Below are 18,326 nucleotides of genomic sequence, written 5' to 3' on the forward strand. Positions count from 1 at the left end.
AATTACTAAAAAAGGACCAAATTACACATTATTCATAACAACTTTTTCTTATTCACAATTCTCTCTTTTCTTGTATTTTTTCACGCAAGTTTGACAATATATTCAAAGTGAAATTCCGGAAAGGAGATTGAATAATTGCTTTTCTGTGATTTTGGTGTATATCTAGAGATACATTTGTTTTAAACTTAACAGTAATAATAGTCGGGCCAAATATTATCTTAAAGAGAGCAATTGTCATCATGCATCAAAAATAAAAAATTTGTAAAATACTATCATATCTTCATCGAAAATCAAATCTTCTAAACAAAATCTCTCATGATATGGAATTATTTGCACTTGGTGGTGCCAATAATTAAATCACCACCGCAGGAAAAATTAATATAAAAGTCCTAAACCTATTGTGCATGTGCTAATTTAGTCACTAATATTTCAATTTGGTTAATTTAATCATAAACATTATAACAATTTAACAGTTTAGTCATAAACATTTTTAATTGTGCTAGTTTAATCTAATAATTTTTTTTAATTTGCCAATTAGTTTTACACCTTTTAATGATTTGTCAATTTAGTTATCCGACCATTTTTTATTGAAAATCGCTGACATGTATAATTTTGAAGAATAAAAAAATATTTTAAAATTTATCTACGTCAGTGTTGGCCATTCTACGTTATTGACTGTGTAGTGTAGAACAACAAACGCTTACTAGACCATCATGTCACTTATTCACGATCGAAATTGATTGCAATGATTAATTGACAAATCGTAAAAATGTTATGACTAAATTGGTACAGTTGAAGGGTTTATGATTTAATTTAAAGAGTGGGTCTATGGGCTCTAGAGGAAGTTATGCGCTAAAAAAGCATAAGTCATTAGTACTACCGAATCCTCATATCCCAATAGAAATATCATTCTCAATCAATTAATTTGAATAATCTAAAAGATTTATAATTAAATTGACATAAATATATTAAGTTTATAATTTTATTGTTAATTTTTTCTGGTATCGTGCACATGATCTGTTCACAAAATAATGAATTAGATCATACACGTGAACGATTCTTATTTGTTGGCAATGTAGCACAATCATAGAGATGCTGCTTATTTGTAGGGAATGGATCCCCTTTCAATCGATTATATGTCAATTCAAGTGGTGGCTTTGTGTCTTGAGAATTAATGGGACATAGACAAAAAAGTCAAAAAAAGGGGGAAGCATTTAGAGTTCCACATATCGAAAAGCAGATCTAGACTATCAATACATATCATTACAATATCGCACATCAAATAGTTATGGACGTCATCATGTCTCCATTCAAAGAACTGTTCTTACAACTGTTCCTCTCAAAGTGAGTGGTCACCTAGACGCCATCTAAGCAAGTGGAGAAGTTTTTCTTCGCTCTTTCTCGTCGTAAATGAATGCTCCCCTCGAAATCTATCTCTCCGCTAGCTAGGGGACATACCTAAATCGCCTGGTCTACGTGAATTGAACGAACTTACAAGTACAACCATCTTTCTAAAACACTCGATTTTGTTGGTTAATTTTTTTCAATGACATCGAAATAAGATATTCCCCAAAGGCATCCCGCACAATGCGTAGATTGCTGCATAGTATCGATGCGAATTTCACGCTCTTTACACCGATTATGGTCCACGAAATAATTTCTATTTGTATATTAGCTTCTTGGCATGACAAATTTCGAGGTGTATAAATCTAATCTTTGCTTCAAACTACCAACCGCCAGTCACGGGGCTGACCTACGAGATCCCGAGACACAACCTTACGGGCACCACAGAACAAAAATCATAAATGAAAGGGCGGGAGGAGGAAATCGATACAACGTGCGACACCCCCAACATTACTCACGGGTCACTTCACTGTGTCTCAGCCGACCGCACTGCCGGACCTCCGTCCTTTCTTTTAAATACACGATGTTGTTTCCTTTCCCCTTCGTATTTTGTGGCGGTTTGTTCGGCGGGAAAAAGGACACTGATGGAGGAAAAGGTCAGGCTTCGTCTGCGGTCGTCATGATATAATAAAGCGGGACTCGCGTTGCATCCGCGTATTCGCGAATTTTTTCTTGGCGTGCCTTGTCATCACAATGATGGACTTGGTGTCGGCTGCTGGCCGTCGTCCTTGCCGCCTTTTGACGACTATTGCAATCAAAAGTTATCCTGTTAATCTCCTTATGTAAATACATTTTTTCGAGATAAATTGTGAGCGTGAGTTTCTTGGTTGCTTGCTGCCGCCTTGCCCTTAAACCTAGTTCGTGCATGTGCTAGATCGTTCGTTCATTCATCTTCGAGTAGACATGCAACCGCGAACACAAGTTAGGGCTTCCGTTTGTTGCCCGTATTAGCCATCGTATGCTTGAGTTTGATGCGGGAGGATGGTAAGACGAATCCTCAATGCCGGACACGACATGAGTATCACTACCCTAGACGTCATCTAACTAAACACTAATTCCGTTATCCTTCTCATTCTTCAGCTTAAGGAAATTTCTTTTAAAATAGTCAATCCTGTCACAATTCTAGCAAACGATGCTATCAGTCATAGTACAATACTAGTCATGAACTGACTACGTCTATCTAGTTCGTACTACTCTTGCTAATATGGGCACTAATTCATCATCTATCTTCATCTATCAAAGTAGTGATAATAAGTTTGTCAAATTTTCTTATACAAATGTTATCACTTAGAATCAAATTGCGAATTTCATCAAATGCCAAGATTCTTGACCCGGATAAATTATTTACTACAATAATGATGGTATTCTAATTATTAGGCAATGAAGATAATAGAATCAAAACATGTATCTTATCATGAAAGACAATCTCAATTGAATGGCTTTTCGTACATGTTCGACAAAACATTCATTAGTCGCGGTGATATTCTCTTTCACTATTTTATACTTGATATTATGAGCTAATGTTGACTAAACAAAACCTAACGTATGTTCATTTAACAAATTCAAGGGCATTACTAACATGACAGCTTTTAGGTTATTATTAGAATAATGACATATTATGAGTTGTAAATTCTTAAAAAGAGTAAATTCTCAAAAGAGCGAATCCCACAGGAATTTATATTTATTTGTTTTATATTTTTTGTAACCTAAAATATTTTGTTATTAATAACAGTTACGTAAACATTTTTCCAAATTCAATTAGCTTTCTTCATTGATTCCAACTTCTTTCCAATTAAGGAAATGTGCAGATTTCTTTCATATTCTAAAAATCAAAATCCACCCTATCAAATTTGTATACACACAAATAAATTCCCAAACAAAAGACTTATTTAAATTAGTATATCTATTTAGATTATATTATCTTTATGGGGTTAAGCTCGGATCAAGCTCGAGACAATATTCTTGACAAGAAGAGATAAGAAATGGGTGCGGAGGTAGCAATAGACCCCCGAGTCCATCCGAGAAGCGCTGCAACTTCGCTTTTCAAGGCGGTTCACAGATCGAGGAAACAGTAAGAAGGAAAAACCTTCCAAACCAATCCATCTCAACGTACGAAATAATTACAATTTCAAAGTGTCGAAGAAGTTCTTCACTCGAGTCCAACCAAGACGTGCCGATACGTTTTAGCAAGCTCTAGGCCGGTGCTTTCCGTTTGTCGCCTTCAGACCGAGTCGTTGTTCTCCGACTTGGGAAAATGATACGATCCCCCTACCAACCGGCCACCTGTTGAGTTATCTACGTAGCGTCCAGTTTTTGAAGCCGAAGACCATCGGATGTCCTGGGGATCGGCTGCTTGCGTGGCGCCACGTGCATTGGAGCCAGCCATTTTCGATTCGGATAAAGTGGGAGAGAGACCGACCCATCCATCGTACTCGAAGACGTGCTCCCTCGCTGACGAGCGACGATTAAAACATGGAACCTGCCTCGTCGACAGGCCCTCCCCATTGAATTTCGATGAACCCACTGATTATACTATGTTCTGCTTTTGTAATGTACACAAAAGTCCTACTCTCTCTTTCGCGCATCATATTTTTATAGGTCCTATCTACAAACGCTGCACGTTTCCTTTTTCCTTTTTTTTTCTTTTCTTCCAAGATGATGATGGATATAGTTAGCCTTCGCAAGTAAATCCTGCCCAGCTCACTCCTTGGCAAGTACCATCAACTGTAAGGAACGTGCTTCTACAGATCCTGCCTGTTTGCTATTATTACAATGTCGAGGCCAGTCCGCATGCATGGCTAAGTTTTCTCGGTGCAACGTGTTTTACTTAATTCTGTCGACCGTGGATTGGGTTATGGCGGATTAATTGGGAAGCTGCGTCGCGATGAGAGAGGAGGATATGCTGAGTCGGCCCCCCTTTGATTTGATCTTCGGTATGATGGCCCCGGGGGGAGCATGAGTGGTACTCACGAATGGAGGGGCAATCGATGGGCTGCTGCTCCAGCACCTTTTCTTTTTTGCGTGGCCAAAGGAAATGATCATTGTACCGACCATTGGGAGAAAGGATCGCGAGGATCAATTATCGACGATCTCCTGTGGGGCTCTTTACCCCCCCCGCCCTTCCTTCGACTTTTAACTCTATCGTCCCCATCAGCACGTCGCGCGACCTCACGACCGGACCCCACCCCCCTTTCTCCCAACTGCACGTATCGCCCGGAAACCCGCTACGTACTCCACAAGCATACTCGTTGACGCAACGTCTTCTGCTACACTGCTCTTGCATGTTGGCCCGAGGGAAATCTTGGCGAGGCGACCGGTCATATTCTAGTACGCAACATTGAACCGGGAGATAAACGATGATGAGGAAGGAAGATTTTACTTGACATGGAGGGTCAAAGTGTTAGGATACAAGTGCAAGTTATATCATAGAAAATCTCATATCGAAAAATTGGTGCGGTGTTAAATATATCAAAGTTGACTCATAACTCGTTAACTTAGGTTTTTGAGTTAAGGTGAATCCAACTGGGTATGTTGATGGGATTTAACCTCTCTCTTAATAATTTCAAAGTATCAGATTTCTGTTATGATACACGTGTGAGATGTGTTAAGTAAAGTTTCATATTGATTGGGAAATTGGTGTGCTGTTAAACGATTAATATATACCGGTGGATTTAAATGAACATGTTAACAGGCTCGAACTTGAATTTTCTCTGAGTAATTTCAAGAGTATCGGTTTTTGACTGCACACTCCCGACACAAAGGTCGGTGGGATGGGATGGACGGCTTGACCGTGGTGGAATTTGAACGGTTGGTGGGAAAGAATACAGAATGAAGACTTCGCTGAGATGGGGGTCTAAAAGAGAGAAAAGAGGAAGAGGGGGACAATGGGAAAGGAGGGACACCTTTTTGAAAACGTTGGATTAAGGAGTGGGGGATCGAGAGAGAGAGAGAGAGAGAGTCGACGTTGTTGGGTGGTCGTTACTCGTTAGTTTAGTTTCCTTGACATAAAAGGATTCTCCTTCTCCTTGGCCGACTCTTTTTTCGGTTGGTTGCCACTTGCCACCACGCTTTTCTTTCTCCCTTGTCGAAAATAATAGGATTATCCCTTTATCTCCTATCCCACCACTTTCTCTTTTTTAAATTCCTCCTTTTTTTGGTTGGGGTGGGGGAGGAATTTCTCTTTATCCGAAACGCCATGTCCTTTTCTCACGAGCTTTGACCGCATTTTCCACGTCCTTCTTTGTTTTCCCACCCCCTTTTTTTCCATCTCGGTAGCGCTTTCGGAAAGTGCGAAGAAGGGGAGAGCGTTATCTTGATTTTGGATTTTGTCGTCACGAATATCCCTTCCTTCCTCGTTAGACAACGCCACCGTGGCTCTCGGTGCACTCCGATTTTTTTGATGCTCCCCATTTTTCGAAATTCTTACCTCTCAAAATCCCCACCCAAAATAAAGGTGTGGAATTCAGAAAATTCTCTGTCGGGCACTTTGGGTCTGGTACTATCAAAAGACATGTGCATACCTCCAAATTCTACCATGCTTACTTTTCTCCATCGTCCTTTTCGGGTCAAACCCATGAACACGTCTCAATAAAGTTGAGAACATGGGAAAAAAGATGAAGAACGTGTCATTCGTTAGAAAATTATGATCAGCTACTTAGAATTCTTTTGGAAGGGGATGTAAAGTACGACGAAGTTACCACGAGGCCGGACCAATAGTCGTTGGTCCTTCTAAGGGTGGGTCACTACTATGCCGGAGGCTTGAGAGGGAACTTTGGGAACAAGGTCAGCATCACGGACTTTAAGAGAAAAACTTGTGTGTACCCAATTATCTTGAATGACTATTCATCTGTAATACAAACCAAAACATGGTGCATTTTGAGTGGAATAGTTCTTCTTCGCCTTTTGTTGTCTGAAGGACGCGGGAAAGTTTTGATTTTTATGATCTCAGTGATGGACCCATCATTCTTGAGTTTTTGCATAATTAATGACATTGAGTAATTACGATTCAAATTGAACATTGTTACGAATAATTAAGGCAGTGAAGAGGTAAGATGGATGGTAATAAGGAGGGAGGGAGAGAGAGAGAGAGAGAGTGGGGTGTGCGGGGTGAGGTCATTGGAGCTGATGCCCGCTCTGCAGAGTCACAGGCCTGCAGTTGGTAAACGACGAGAGGGATCCGCAGGCTTAAAGTGGGGCATTGGTTTAATCACATCATAAATAGAATACCATATCTCTTATTCGTTCAAGCGAGGAAAAGCGAGGGAGGGAAAACCCACATAAAAGATTAAAAAGTTTTTGTTTTGATTTGAAAATAGACTGGCAAAGATCTTTGGATTAGGGATGACGAAAGCCATGTTTGCATATAAAAAGCCGCCAAGGCAGAGGAGGAGGAGGCAGGCAGAGCAGTGGCCTTCATCATCCTCAGAAACTAGAAGAGCACAAGGGCATCATACATCCCTTTCATCTTTTCCCGTCCATCCTTCCTTCCCTTTCTCCCTCCCTCCCTTCCTCAGGCGTGTAACACAAAAGCTTTGCGTTTTTGGTCTTCTTGATATTTGATTTGATTTGATCTCTCCACCCTTTTGCACGCTCCTTTGGTCTTGCACAGCTTGATCCACTTCCTTACCTTCCCTTCCCTTCCTTTCCCTGCTTTTTCTCCAACCTTCCGAACGTCTTCGGCACACTGTGATAACAGCCCAGAAACAGAGAAACAGAGAGACAGAGAGAGACAGAGACGGATATATTTGCTGGTGGGAAAGTCTTTCCGGGTGTCAAGCTCGCAGCTTTCGTCTCCGGAACTCAACTTAAAAGGTTTCCTTCCGCACACCTTCGTTTAGCTCTTGAGCTCCCTCTCTCCTCTCATTACACGGCCTGTTGCTGGCTGACCAGCATGAAGGGAGAGAGATGCAAGTAAGGAGAGAAGGGTTGGTCCTTGTTTTTGGGGCCTCGCCTCTCTGACAGACGTGTGTGTTGTTGGGTGTAGAGATATAGAGAGAGAGAGAGAGAAGGAAGAGATGAAGTACGTGCTGGTCACTGGAGGAGTGGTGAGCGGCCTCGGAAAAGGCGTGACCGCCAGCAGTATCGGCGTGCTTCTCAAGGCCTGCGGACTTCGTGTCACTTCCATTAAGATTGGTAACGACATCCTATCCCATCCCTCCCTCTCTCGCAGATGCTTCGAAACTCGTCTGGCGAGTTGAGTTCGCGTTAGATCTCCTGGTCATTTCCTTTGTGAAAGTCAGTGTTCGAACGTTTGCATTCATTTGTGAATGACTCGGAGTGTCAGCTTCAATTTTGGCTGCTTTAGCAACTTTCCCGAGCGTTTTCTTTTTCTTTTTCCATTCATGCTTCCTCAAAGGAGGATTATTTTTCTTGAAAACTCCAGAAAGATATGGGCTTTAGAATTCGGAGGTGGTCCCTGTGCCTTTTGAATTGCACATCCTGTGATGAAACATTTGGCTTGGAGGGGTCGATGACTCCTTCGAATCACCTCTCATCACCTCTTCTTCTTGTTTGTTTCACTGGCATCACTGCAGCAGCTGAATAGTGCCTTCTTGATGCAGATCCATACCTCAATACTGATGCTGGGACTATGTCCCCTTTCGAGCATGGAGAAGTTTTTGTCTTGGATGATGGTGGTGAGGTAGGAATGAAATTTTTTCAGCAACCTGCTATCAAAAAGAGATCAGGCTATAATTAATAACTGGGCTAGTAGGAATTTCCTTTCTCTCCTGACGCATAGAATTGTGAGTCTCCAATCACATGTTTTACACTTGGGAGGGGGAAAAACATAAAAGGAAATCCACCAATTTTCCGTGACTTTCAAGTGATCTTTCAGCAGCACAGTAAGGGGAAAAACTACAGACCAAGAATTTAAAAATCCGTACTAAAAATAAACAGGATTGATTCAGGTTGGTCATAGCTGAAATGATTCTCTGCTTTTATCTGTTTTGGTTTTCAAAGGTGGACCTGGACCTTGGAAATTATGAGAGGTTTCTGAATATCAAGTTGACCCGCGACAATAATATCACCACCGGGAAAATTTACCAGGCAAGTGCATACAGATGCTTATATTCCTTCTACTTCGTAATTTCTGCTAGAACTTCTTACAATTAATTACCCATTATGACGCCCAGTTACTCAAGACCTTTTTTTTCTCCCCTTTGATGCACGGCAGAAAGTAATTGACAGAGAGAGAAGGGGAGATTATCTGGGGAAGACTGTTCAGGTTGTTTGCTACTGTTTTTCAGTCATAGGACCTCGAAAGAAGCCTTATGCGTGCTGCTTCTATATCTTACACTTGTATTTTTCGGAATGTAGGTCGTGCCTCATATTACAGATGCCATTCAAGAGTGGATTGAGAGTGTGGCAGTGATCCCCGTTGACGGAAAGGACGGTCCAGCTGATGTATGTGTCATTGAATTGGGTGGAACCATAGGTCAGTAGCGGTTACATTCACAAGACCAGCATTAGCATCCTGTTTATTAGTTAAAGAAAAGTTGACATTGTACCGGACTATCAAATGCAGGAGATATTGAGTCTATGCCATTTATCGAGGCTCTCGGACAATTTTCATATCGTGTCGGTAAGGACATTTTCTGCGGCTGCATATTTTCTTCTTCTTGTCTTGGATCCTGGATTTTATGTTGATGGAATGACTGGTTGATTCTCCTCATTTAGGTGCTGGAAACTTTTGCCTGATTCATGTCAGTCTTGTGCCAGTTTTAAATGTTGTTGGTGAACCGGTAATGACTCAAGAAACTCCCTCTTTGTTCTTTCTTTCTTGGGAAAAAAAAAAAAACGCTGATAAGGTCTGGCAGCCTTAACTGAACTTTCGATTCATGTTCAGAAAACAAAGCCCACCCAGCATAGTGTGAGAGGACTAAGAGGCCTAGGGTTGACGCCCAACATCTTAGCTTGTCGCAGTACGATGGTCTCTCTCTCTCTCTCTCTCTCTCTCTCTCTCTCTCTCTCTCTCTCTCTCTCTATGTGTATGTGTGTAGATCATGTTTGCCGGATCCACTTGACAGGAGTGTATGTCATGTGCAGGCACTTGATGAGAATATAAAGGCCAAACTCTCACAATTTTGCCATGTTCCGGTATGAAGGAAAATTTGAGTCTGCATACTCAAATATCTGGAGAGGATTCTCTCTTTGTAAATTAGCTAAGTTCGCTGATGTGGTTTCTTCAGGTACTAATTACTTCATTTTTGTTCTCCAGGTTGAAAACATCATCGATGTTCATGACGTATCAAACATCTGGCACATCCCTTTACTTCTAAAAGTATGTGTTCTACTTGTATACGATGTTAAATGCTAGGTTATTCAAGAAACTGGTTACAATGAAAATAATGTGTTTTTGTATTTGAATTAGGATCAGAAGGCTCACGAGGCAATCTTGAAAGTGCTGAACCTTCCAAGGTTTGTCACCTTGTCTTATCCCTCACTGCCAATTTTCCATGTGATCTACTTATGTATTGACTCTGTTGCAATGTAAAATGATATAAACCTCTTTTGTGCAGTGGGGCTCAGGAACCTGTTTTAGAAGAGTGGAGTTCTAGAGCTGAACTTTGTGACGAATTGCGTGAGCCTGTGGGTTATGAGCGATTTTACTATGTTTGATCTCCTTTCATTGTTCAACTTTAAAAACATTCTTATCCTATCATATAAACTAATCTGCAGGTCAGAATTGCTATGGTTGGGAAATACACAGAGCACTCCGATTCGTATCTTTCTGTAGTTAAGGTGTGTTAGCTCTTTCTGATGCTTAATTTAAGTTTCTAGGATTTCACTGCTGCTATTGTACTTATAAAATAGTTATGTATGAGCTTTTTGCTTGTGTCATGCTAGTGATTTATCTACATTTCTAATGGATTTTATGTTCCATGACCTCATGAGCTTCCCACAAGCCAATTAGATTGAGATCATCATCTATCAATTATATTGGACAGCATAACATAATTTCATGTGACTTTTCAATTGATTTAATTTATCAGTAGTCAGCCGCTGACATTTACCCGAGGTCCAGAAACATTCGTTGCCTAACATCCTGGTTAATCTTTCTTGTCTAAGTTCAAGATCTTAGAACATGTACTACTATTTTTTGGTTTCTAAAAGGGTAACCAGAGGTGCGTACTAGTTTATTTTTAACTTGAAATTAAACTCAGTGTATCGCGATTCATGCCTTTTGTCAACACTAGCCTTCTTTTTCAATCGAAAAGATTCTTACAAGGTGGCATTCAGAAATATTACCTTGCCCAGTTTCCTGCGGTAATATGTGCTTAAAATGATTTCACAAACCGGTTGAGTCTTCTTTTTCTACTTGTTGTTGTTGTGGTGGTGGTGGTGTTGTGCATAAACTTCGTTTTGCTTTCATTCATGTGATTCTTTTGCTTAAGAATCAAGGTTTAAAAACCTTCTAGCTGTTCTATTCTATAGTTCTTTTGAGAACCAATGTCCCGTTACCTTAAGTATGTAATGTGCCTTTTGCAGGCCCTCTTGCATGCTTCTGTTCGTTGCCGTAAAAAACTTGTTGTGGACTGGGTTCCAGCTTGTGACCTTGAAAATGTGACAGCTAAAGAGGTTATCTCTTAGTTCTGGTCTTTCTTTTGTGCCTTTATCATTTCTCTTGTTAACCAGTTGAATGACACTAATTGCAGAACCCAGAAGCTTGCAAGGCTGCGTGGAAAAAATTGAAGGTTGGTTTGTCCCAGGCTTTGATGGTCCTGGAATGTCAATCTACTAATGCATTCCGTACTTGGATCCCCCTTTCGTTTTGGCCACTTCTGACTTGTCACTGTAATTTTTCTTCAGGGTGCAAATGGTGTTCTAGTTCCTGGAGGTTTTGGTGACAGAGGAGTGCAAGGGAAGATTCTTGCTGCAAAATATGCCCGAGAAAAGAGAGTCCCTTACCTTGGGATTTGTCTGGGAATGCAGATTGCTGTTATTGAGTTCGCACGATCTGTTCTTGGTTTGCAGGATGCTAATAGTACTGAATTTGATCCTAATACCAGGAATCCCTGCGTGATATTCATGCCTGAGGTTATACAATTGTGCTATTCGGTTGAAATTTGAACTTTTGAGAGGCTTCCTTTTCTTGTCAGTATGGATCCTTACGATGTAACATCTTACAGGGCTCTAAAACCCACATGGGAGGAACCATGCGTCTTGGATCTAGGAGGACATATTTTCAGTCACTGGAATCCGTGTCTGCGAAACTGTACGTGTCAACAGTAGAAATAACATTCTTCTTAGACAACCTGTTAGATGTAAAGCTATATGTTGGGAAGGCGTATGCTTCTGCATGATTTTGCTGGGGAGTGTTAAATAGTACATTCCAAGAAATTTGTCTATAGAGATGTCCAGGAGCACGTGAGAGAGGTTGGGGAGTGTTTGGGGGAGTTAATTTGGTGGTTGCTCTGATAATCGGCTAACGTATCTGCTGTATCCTTTGTAGATATGGGAATCCAAGATACATCGATGAGAGACATCGTCATAGATATGAGGTGGGTCACGAGGAAACATGTGCTTTACCTTCAGAAGTTTTTTTGGCAAAAAGTGACTTCGATTCTCCTGCAGGTAAATCCTGAAATGGTCGCTCAACTTGAGAGTCGTGGCCTTTCTTTCCCTGGCAAGGATGAAACCGGTCGGCGGATGGAGGTAATTACTGTTGCGGAATAATCAGCCGTGTTCAAATGTCTTTACCATAGCTGACTCAACAATTTTTTGGTGATGCTACAGATTGTTGAACTGCCTGGCCATCCATATTTTGTTGGAGTTCAATTTCATCCTGAATTCAAATCGAGGCCTGGGAAGCCTTCGCCTTTATTTTTGGGTATTCCTCTTCCTACTCCAAAATGGTCATTCGAAGTTGATTTTCTTTCATTGCCCTTTTTGTTGCGTGGATCTTTTGTTGAATTCAAGTGAAACATACTATCCTAATCCCTATCTTAGAAATTTCTTTGTTCCTCTCTATGTACAGTGTGTTAAAGTCTATCTTCTACCCTGCAAAAAAAGAGTTTGATTATGGAACTAGTTACCCGGGCCTTTCTTATCATAATTGCAAAGGGGGCTGAGTACCTTTTCTGAAAAATTAGGGTTTTTTAGTTGGTTAAGATTGTCGATGACAATTAGGGGGGTGAGATTTACCTCAATATTCAAAATAAGAAGGGCTCTAGTTGGCTCAAATTCTGAAGAGTAAAGAAGTGGAAAGAAATGCAAATTTATGATCTGGGTTGTGCTTGTGCGTCACTCAAGTATATGAAATATGCAATTAATACTCTGTTATGTCAAATATAGGGTTTGTGGCAGCATCGTGTAGAGAGTTGGAAGTCGTTCCACAACACTGCGGTGGCCAGGAAAAGGTCTCACCTACTTATCACATCAACGGTCACTTGCCAAGTAAAGTATTCGCGAATGGCAAGGCTAGTAATGGTGGCTTGTATGGCGTTTACAAGATTTGCAATGGCGTGCACTTGTGATTTGAGACATTGGTGTCACCCACGGCAAGATCTTTCCTTCTGGTGTCACCTACTTATCACATCAACGGTCACTTGCCAAGTAAAGTATTCCCGAATGGCAAGGCTAGTAATGGTGGCTTGTATGGCGTTTACAAGATTTGCAATGGCGTGCACTTGTGATTTGAGACATTGGTGTCACCCACGGCAAGATCTTTCCTTCTGGTGTCACCTACTTATCACATCAACGGTCACTTGCCAAGTAAAGTATTCCCGAATGGCAAGGCTAGTAATGGTGGCTTGTATGGCGTTTACAAGATTTGCAATGGCGTGCACTTGTGATTTGAGACATTGGTGTCACCCACGGCAAGATCTTTCCATCTGGTGTGTTTGGTGAGCTAGATTGACAATTTTCGAGTAGATTGTAGAGGGGTCTGTACAGAGATTTTGGATCACGAGCAGGCTTTGATGGCTTCCCAGAGAGCCCCACTAGAGAACAGAGCCGGGCCCGGTCTTTTTTACGGGGAGAGACTCTTGTTCGTCATTATTGTATGTCTGTATTGAGGTGGTTTGTCGGGACTAGTCTGAGTATACCCTCGGCACTCAAACTTGACTATATCTAGTTTCTTTCTCAGAGCAATATGATCGTGTCGTGCATTTGCCAAAGTTTGATCTAAGTTGTTCACTGATTTATGTGTTGTTGTAGCGTGACGGTTCAAGGAAAAACAAGTACTCAGTGCGAGATTAACAGAAGAACCAGTTATAAAATGTAAGACTGCATAAGTGCCATGAGAAAGCAAGCTGCTGTAATTTCAGAATAAATTGGTCCAGCATAGAATTTAATTCATCGCCATTTGCATCTGTTCTGCGCCATTTCCTGCAACCACCCTATCCACAAAGGAAGGTCCTATGGTTCATATAACGCTCATGGCGCTAAAGAAGTTAACTTGCAATATCCCATGGTGCTGCTTTTGGCATCTGTTGCAATGCCTAGAAACTGCCCGTCATCGATGAGAGAATATTCAGTGGTTCGTGCGCGCCACGTCATCTGCTGACCTGGCGCGCACAAACCACTCAGAGATCGACACACGTTATGTGGGACCCGTTGGAAAATGGAGGGGCGGGCTCGGCTCGCTGCAGAAGAAAAGACAGGTCACGACTCCCGCCCAAAATATTTCTCTCTCCTGGATTGAATTTTCCGCAATTTTCTCTCTCTCTCACTTTCTCTCCTCCTCCTCCCTCTCGCGACGTCCGCTCTGCTCTCTCTCTCTCCCCTCCGCGAAGTCGTCCGACGCCGACGCCGACGCAGCCTCCGCCTCCTCCCCTGAACCCGACTCTGACGCCAACGCCCCTCCGCCTCCCTCTCGCGACCTCTAGTCCCCTCTCTCTCTCTTTCGTCCTCGAAGTCGCGCCTCTTCCAACAAACCCCGACGCCGATGCCCCTCCGCCGGTTGCCTCCGTCGGCGTCGGAGTCCGTCGCCCCCGTCTACTCCGCCTCCACCTACGCGCCCGACGCCAACGCGTCGAACCACGACAGTGAAAATGGAGGAGAGAGAAACGACGAAGCAGAAGACGGAGACGAAGAAGCAGAAGCGCGCGCGCTCGGGGTTCTGGACATGGGTCGTCGCGTCGGTCGCGTTCCGGCTCGCCCTCGTCTACCTCCCCAGGAACCTCCGCCTGTCTACCCGCCCCGAGGTCGCCGGCCCTCTCACCAGCATTCGCCGCTGTAACACCACCTCTTTTCGCTCCGTCGATCGATTCCCGATCCCCGATCCCCAATCCCCTGCCCCCTCCTCCCTTGAAATCTTGGAGGTCCATTTTCTGATACGATTTATGGTTTTTCTTGTTTGTGCCGCCTGCAGTTGGCGAAGGCTACTCGTCAGTCGGTGATGTCTCCCTACGCAGGTTCGGCTCTGTTCGATCTCTGTAGGAAGGAAGCTGCTTGTTTGCCTACTGGTGTGTCGCTGTTTGCTGCTTTGATCCCTTCCATAGGTTCCATGTATCACGGTTCTCCTTTGCTGTTGCTTGTTCTCGGACCTCTCGCTGTCAAAGGTAACTACCGGAGTATAATCGCCGATGCATTTTGAAGGCTAGGTTGATTGTGAGCTTTGCTGGTTATGTGCTAGAACTAAATTAGATTTATCTGGCGTTATCGAAGCGGGTTGTTTTCGATTCCAGAAATTGAATTTCTTTTAGGGAGTTTTAGTTTCTTGCGTGTTGTGAAGTTAATTATGTTCTGTAGCTTTCTCGTGATGCAAGGTTCGCCCTTTTTTTTTGTGGGTGTTTGCTGCTTGTATTAGTAGATCTTTCCAGGTGGTGAAGTCGCGGTCTTTGCAGTCGGCGAACTGGATAGTGGTGCACAGAGCGATAATGGTGATAAAGGATCTGGACGCCCTGTTCTCTTCCCTGAATCCGGAGAACTACGACATCCTCATGAAGTGAGTGTTGCGCTGTCTTTTCCCTGTTTTCTGTACCTGTTCGCTGTCGATGCTTGTTTGGATTTATTGCTTCGTGTTTGCTTAGTAATCTTTACCGTGGAATTGAAATGTTTGGAGTGATGGTAGCAATTTAAGGCACAGGGGATGGTTTTCTTGTTTCCATTAAGTTTGTAGCGCTTGAAGGCACAAGTGATATTAATGCCGAAATGCCACTGTGTGTGTGGAGGGTTTGTGAAGGGCTTAATCTTTTCACTCAACTGTCTTGTTCTTTCAATGGGACATTTGAGTACTCCTGTAGTCCCTTGATACAGATTAACATAAGGATCATGGGCTCATTGGGTAGTGACGATTATGCCTAATGATTATCGGTTGTGAAGGGCTTAATTATTGAGCTGTTTGTTGTGGCTGCAGCTTTTGGTAGAGATATTTAATAAAGATAAAGAATTCATGGTGATGTAATGACTAGAAACAGCAAACTGTCTCTTCAGTTCATTGGTTTATCTGTGTCATCAGGGTTGGCACGTTAGGATCTCTGAAGACTTAACGTTTTTTTTCCCCAACGACTTAGTTTGATATTCATTTTCTTATTTCTGGTGTTCAAACCTACAAATAATTGGGTGAGAATAACTCAAACTAATGAAGTGATCTTGGAAGAATTACCATTTATGAAATTTGACCATAACTTTGCTAAGGAATAGCCTACTACTTTGGTTTAGGTTATCAGTTTCTCAATTTTGCTTATGAAGAATAGGTTGCGCCAGTAACTACTATTAATTGTATGCTTTGGCTGATCATAGTCTATCTATTTAAGGCATTGTTAAAATGTTTGTGTTGTTGTATTGTGAATTCACTGAATTATGCTACTTGTGATTGCTCGTGATTGCTCTACTTATTTGTTGACACCCCATTTTTTGAAGGAACAAACCTTGTTAAACTATGCAAGGCAGTCAAGTTAGAGTGTATAGGGATTCCTATTCCCAAAGAAGAACCCTTTTAGAGGCTATGCTCAGACTAAGCTAGACTTTCTTTATTGCTACAATATGATTTGTATTAGGCATACTAGTTGCCTCTTCCCAAGGATCGGTACCAATGCTTTGTTTGGGAAGGAGGGGAGGGGAAGGAAAATTGGGGTAAAGTTTGAAACTTTGGCGCAGAGAGGACAAAAATTTAAATTTTCTTTCCATTTTCATCCCATCCTTGCCTTCTAAACGAAGGATAAGAATGATAGACTAGAGAGGATAAAGCAGGGCAGGTAAGGTTGTCAATTTGGAATAGATGGTAAGATATGCTCAATGATAGTTGCTCCTGTCCTGGGGTTATATGTGTTAATACTTGGGGTGGTGGTGGATCTAGAGTAGCAGAAGCAACTCCTGGTTTAGATCGTCTTAAAACTATGATGACGTGTAGCTTTCCCTGAATTCTAGACAAGGCATTTCATCAATTTTATTGACAAAGTCCTTATTGGTTGTTTCTTTGTTGGTTGTATTGAGTGCCAAAATCTAGTCATGCAATCTAGTCCTAAAAGATCTCCTTTCTAGATCAAATCCCTGAGACTTCTGAGTAGGTTGATCTAATGGTATTTTTGTTTTGAGTGATTGGAAGGAGAGAGGAATTAAATTGACAACTTTTGGGGTTAGCTTGATCTCAAGGCCGGTGCGCAGGAGTAGAATAATTTTGTTTCTGCAGGATTCTGGTTTAGATTCCATTTTCACCAAGGTGCCATACTCTATTGGCTTGCCATAGTCTTCACAACTCAACCAGAAAAAAAGTAGTACCATGTTCATTCGTCTCGTGTGTTCTTCTCACTCACTGAATTTTGGCATATAATGATCATACAAGACAATTGCATGCTGTTTTCCCCAGTCTCCCTGCAGTAATGTATTTAAAATTCCTTCCTGTCCATAACAGTGTCACTTGACCAGATAAATTGCGTTTGATAGCACGATACTTTTCTTTCTGGTTGGAGAACATGTTCCTTCTTTTCATCAGCACTCGAAACCTATCTTATTCTATGGATACTGCAAATATCACTTATTGGCTTGTCAATGCTTAAGACTGGCTTAGAGCATTATCTAACTCTCCTTGAAGAATTATATGCAAATGCTCTGGGGATGTTTCTTTATCGCTATTGGTACTTGAGTTAGTCTAAACTGACAAGATGGTATACAACAAAAATTGTCTTGAGGTCATTGTCAAAGTACTTGAATGTTCTTACGGCTGTGAACATCGTCATTTAGGACTGGTCATTAAGTAGATGGGATTTGATGGCATCTGTTGTTTGCCTTATGTATGTACGCTTAACATGTATTTTACTTTGACCTTCAGGCTCATCATGCAACTATGGTCTCATGACCAGCAAATTGAGCATCGTCTTCTAATTTTACCATGGTTAACTGAGATTAAAGGTAGATATATTTATTGACCAGTTGATTTTGTTGTTTGGCTGGCCAATAAGACTGATTCGAGGAGAGCAGAGTTTCCCCATGTATTATTCATTCCTCATCTGATCGTTACCATCTTGCTTGGATTACTGTTATTGTTAAGGCGTTTGATGGAGTTAAACATGCATTCCTTCTCTAGTGAGTAGTAAGAGAATTCAGTGTGCAAATGCTATCGCTGTTGTAGTTCGTGTGTGCTACGTTTCGTTCGTTAATGCCTTCTTCTTTTCCCACGTACAGCATATCTGCAAAACCAGAACCTACCTCATTAATTTGATCCTCTCGTTGCTTGCCAGATACTTGTACAGAGGCTTGTCTACAGGGGATCGACCCACCTGTGACCAGTGCCTGCGGATTCACGAAAGACTCACGGAGAGGGCTGGCTTGGGGTGCATACTTTGTTCCCTAGCAGACACCACAAATACAGTATGATGATTATTGCTATCGCGATCTGAAGAGAGAAAAGTGCCCACTGTATCATGCATTAATAAGAACAAGGTTCACGTACAAGGTTCAATTTGGTTCCTAAAAATAAAAGTAAGTGTTATGGACGCACAAGGTTCACGTACACTTCTATTGAAAGTGTGGCAGTG

The 18,326-nt window shown here is 41.8% G+C and overlaps 1 protein-coding gene across 3 annotated transcripts; it reads left to right on the forward strand.

The window, feature by feature from the left end:
* The first annotated feature begins 6,712 nt into the window (after positions 1 to 6,712).
* LOC104445847 (CTP synthase) lies at positions 6,713 to 13,523 on the forward strand. 3 transcript variants are annotated; one of them, XM_039312946.1, is made up of 24 exons: positions 6,713 to 7,215; positions 7,388 to 7,536; positions 7,965 to 8,044; positions 8,365 to 8,451; positions 8,579 to 8,629; positions 8,722 to 8,839; positions 8,930 to 8,986; positions 9,082 to 9,146; positions 9,251 to 9,334; positions 9,451 to 9,501; positions 9,623 to 9,685; positions 9,776 to 9,822; positions 9,924 to 9,993; positions 10,084 to 10,146; positions 10,894 to 10,983; positions 11,061 to 11,099; positions 11,215 to 11,442; positions 11,535 to 11,620; positions 11,858 to 11,906; positions 11,980 to 12,060; positions 12,142 to 12,235; positions 12,700 to 12,782; positions 12,942 to 13,082; positions 13,242 to 13,523. In XM_039312946.1, the coding sequence occupies exons 2-23, from the start codon at positions 7,419 to 7,421 to the stop codon at positions 13,038 to 13,040; spliced, it is 1,803 nt and encodes a 600-aa protein (XP_039168880.1). In that variant the 5' UTR covers positions 6,713 to 7,215; positions 7,388 to 7,418; the 3' UTR covers positions 13,041 to 13,082; positions 13,242 to 13,523. The 3 variants fall into 3 exon arrangements, with proteins under 3 accessions (XP_039168880.1, XP_039168879.1, XP_018730648.2); XM_039312945.1 differs by having other exon boundaries at positions 6,716 to 7,215; positions 12,942 to 13,523; XM_018875103.2 differs by lacking the exons at positions 12,942 to 13,082; positions 13,242 to 13,523 and having other exon boundaries at positions 6,720 to 7,215; positions 9,927 to 9,993; positions 12,700 to 12,932.
* The last annotated feature ends 4,803 nt before the right edge of the window (positions 13,524 to 18,326 follow it).

This window comes from Eucalyptus grandis, chromosome 5 (assembly GCF_016545825.1).
Source record: "Eucalyptus grandis isolate ANBG69807.140 chromosome 5, ASM1654582v1, whole genome shotgun sequence".
Taxonomy (NCBI): domain Eukaryota; kingdom Viridiplantae; phylum Streptophyta; class Magnoliopsida; order Myrtales; family Myrtaceae; genus Eucalyptus; species Eucalyptus grandis.

Coding starts and splice junctions, on each gene's coding strand:
- LOC104445847 (XM_039312946.1), top strand. CDS start 7,419: ATGAAGTACGTGCTGGTCACTGGAGGAGTGGTGAGCGGCCTCGGAAAA. Junction 9,686..9,775: donor ACATCCCTTTACTTCTAAAA/GTATGTGTTCTA, acceptor TATTTGAATTAG/GATCAGAAGGCTCACGAGGC. Junction 11,443..11,534: donor GCGTGATATTCATGCCTGAG/GTTATACAATTG, acceptor AACATCTTACAG/GGCTCTAAAACCCACATGGG.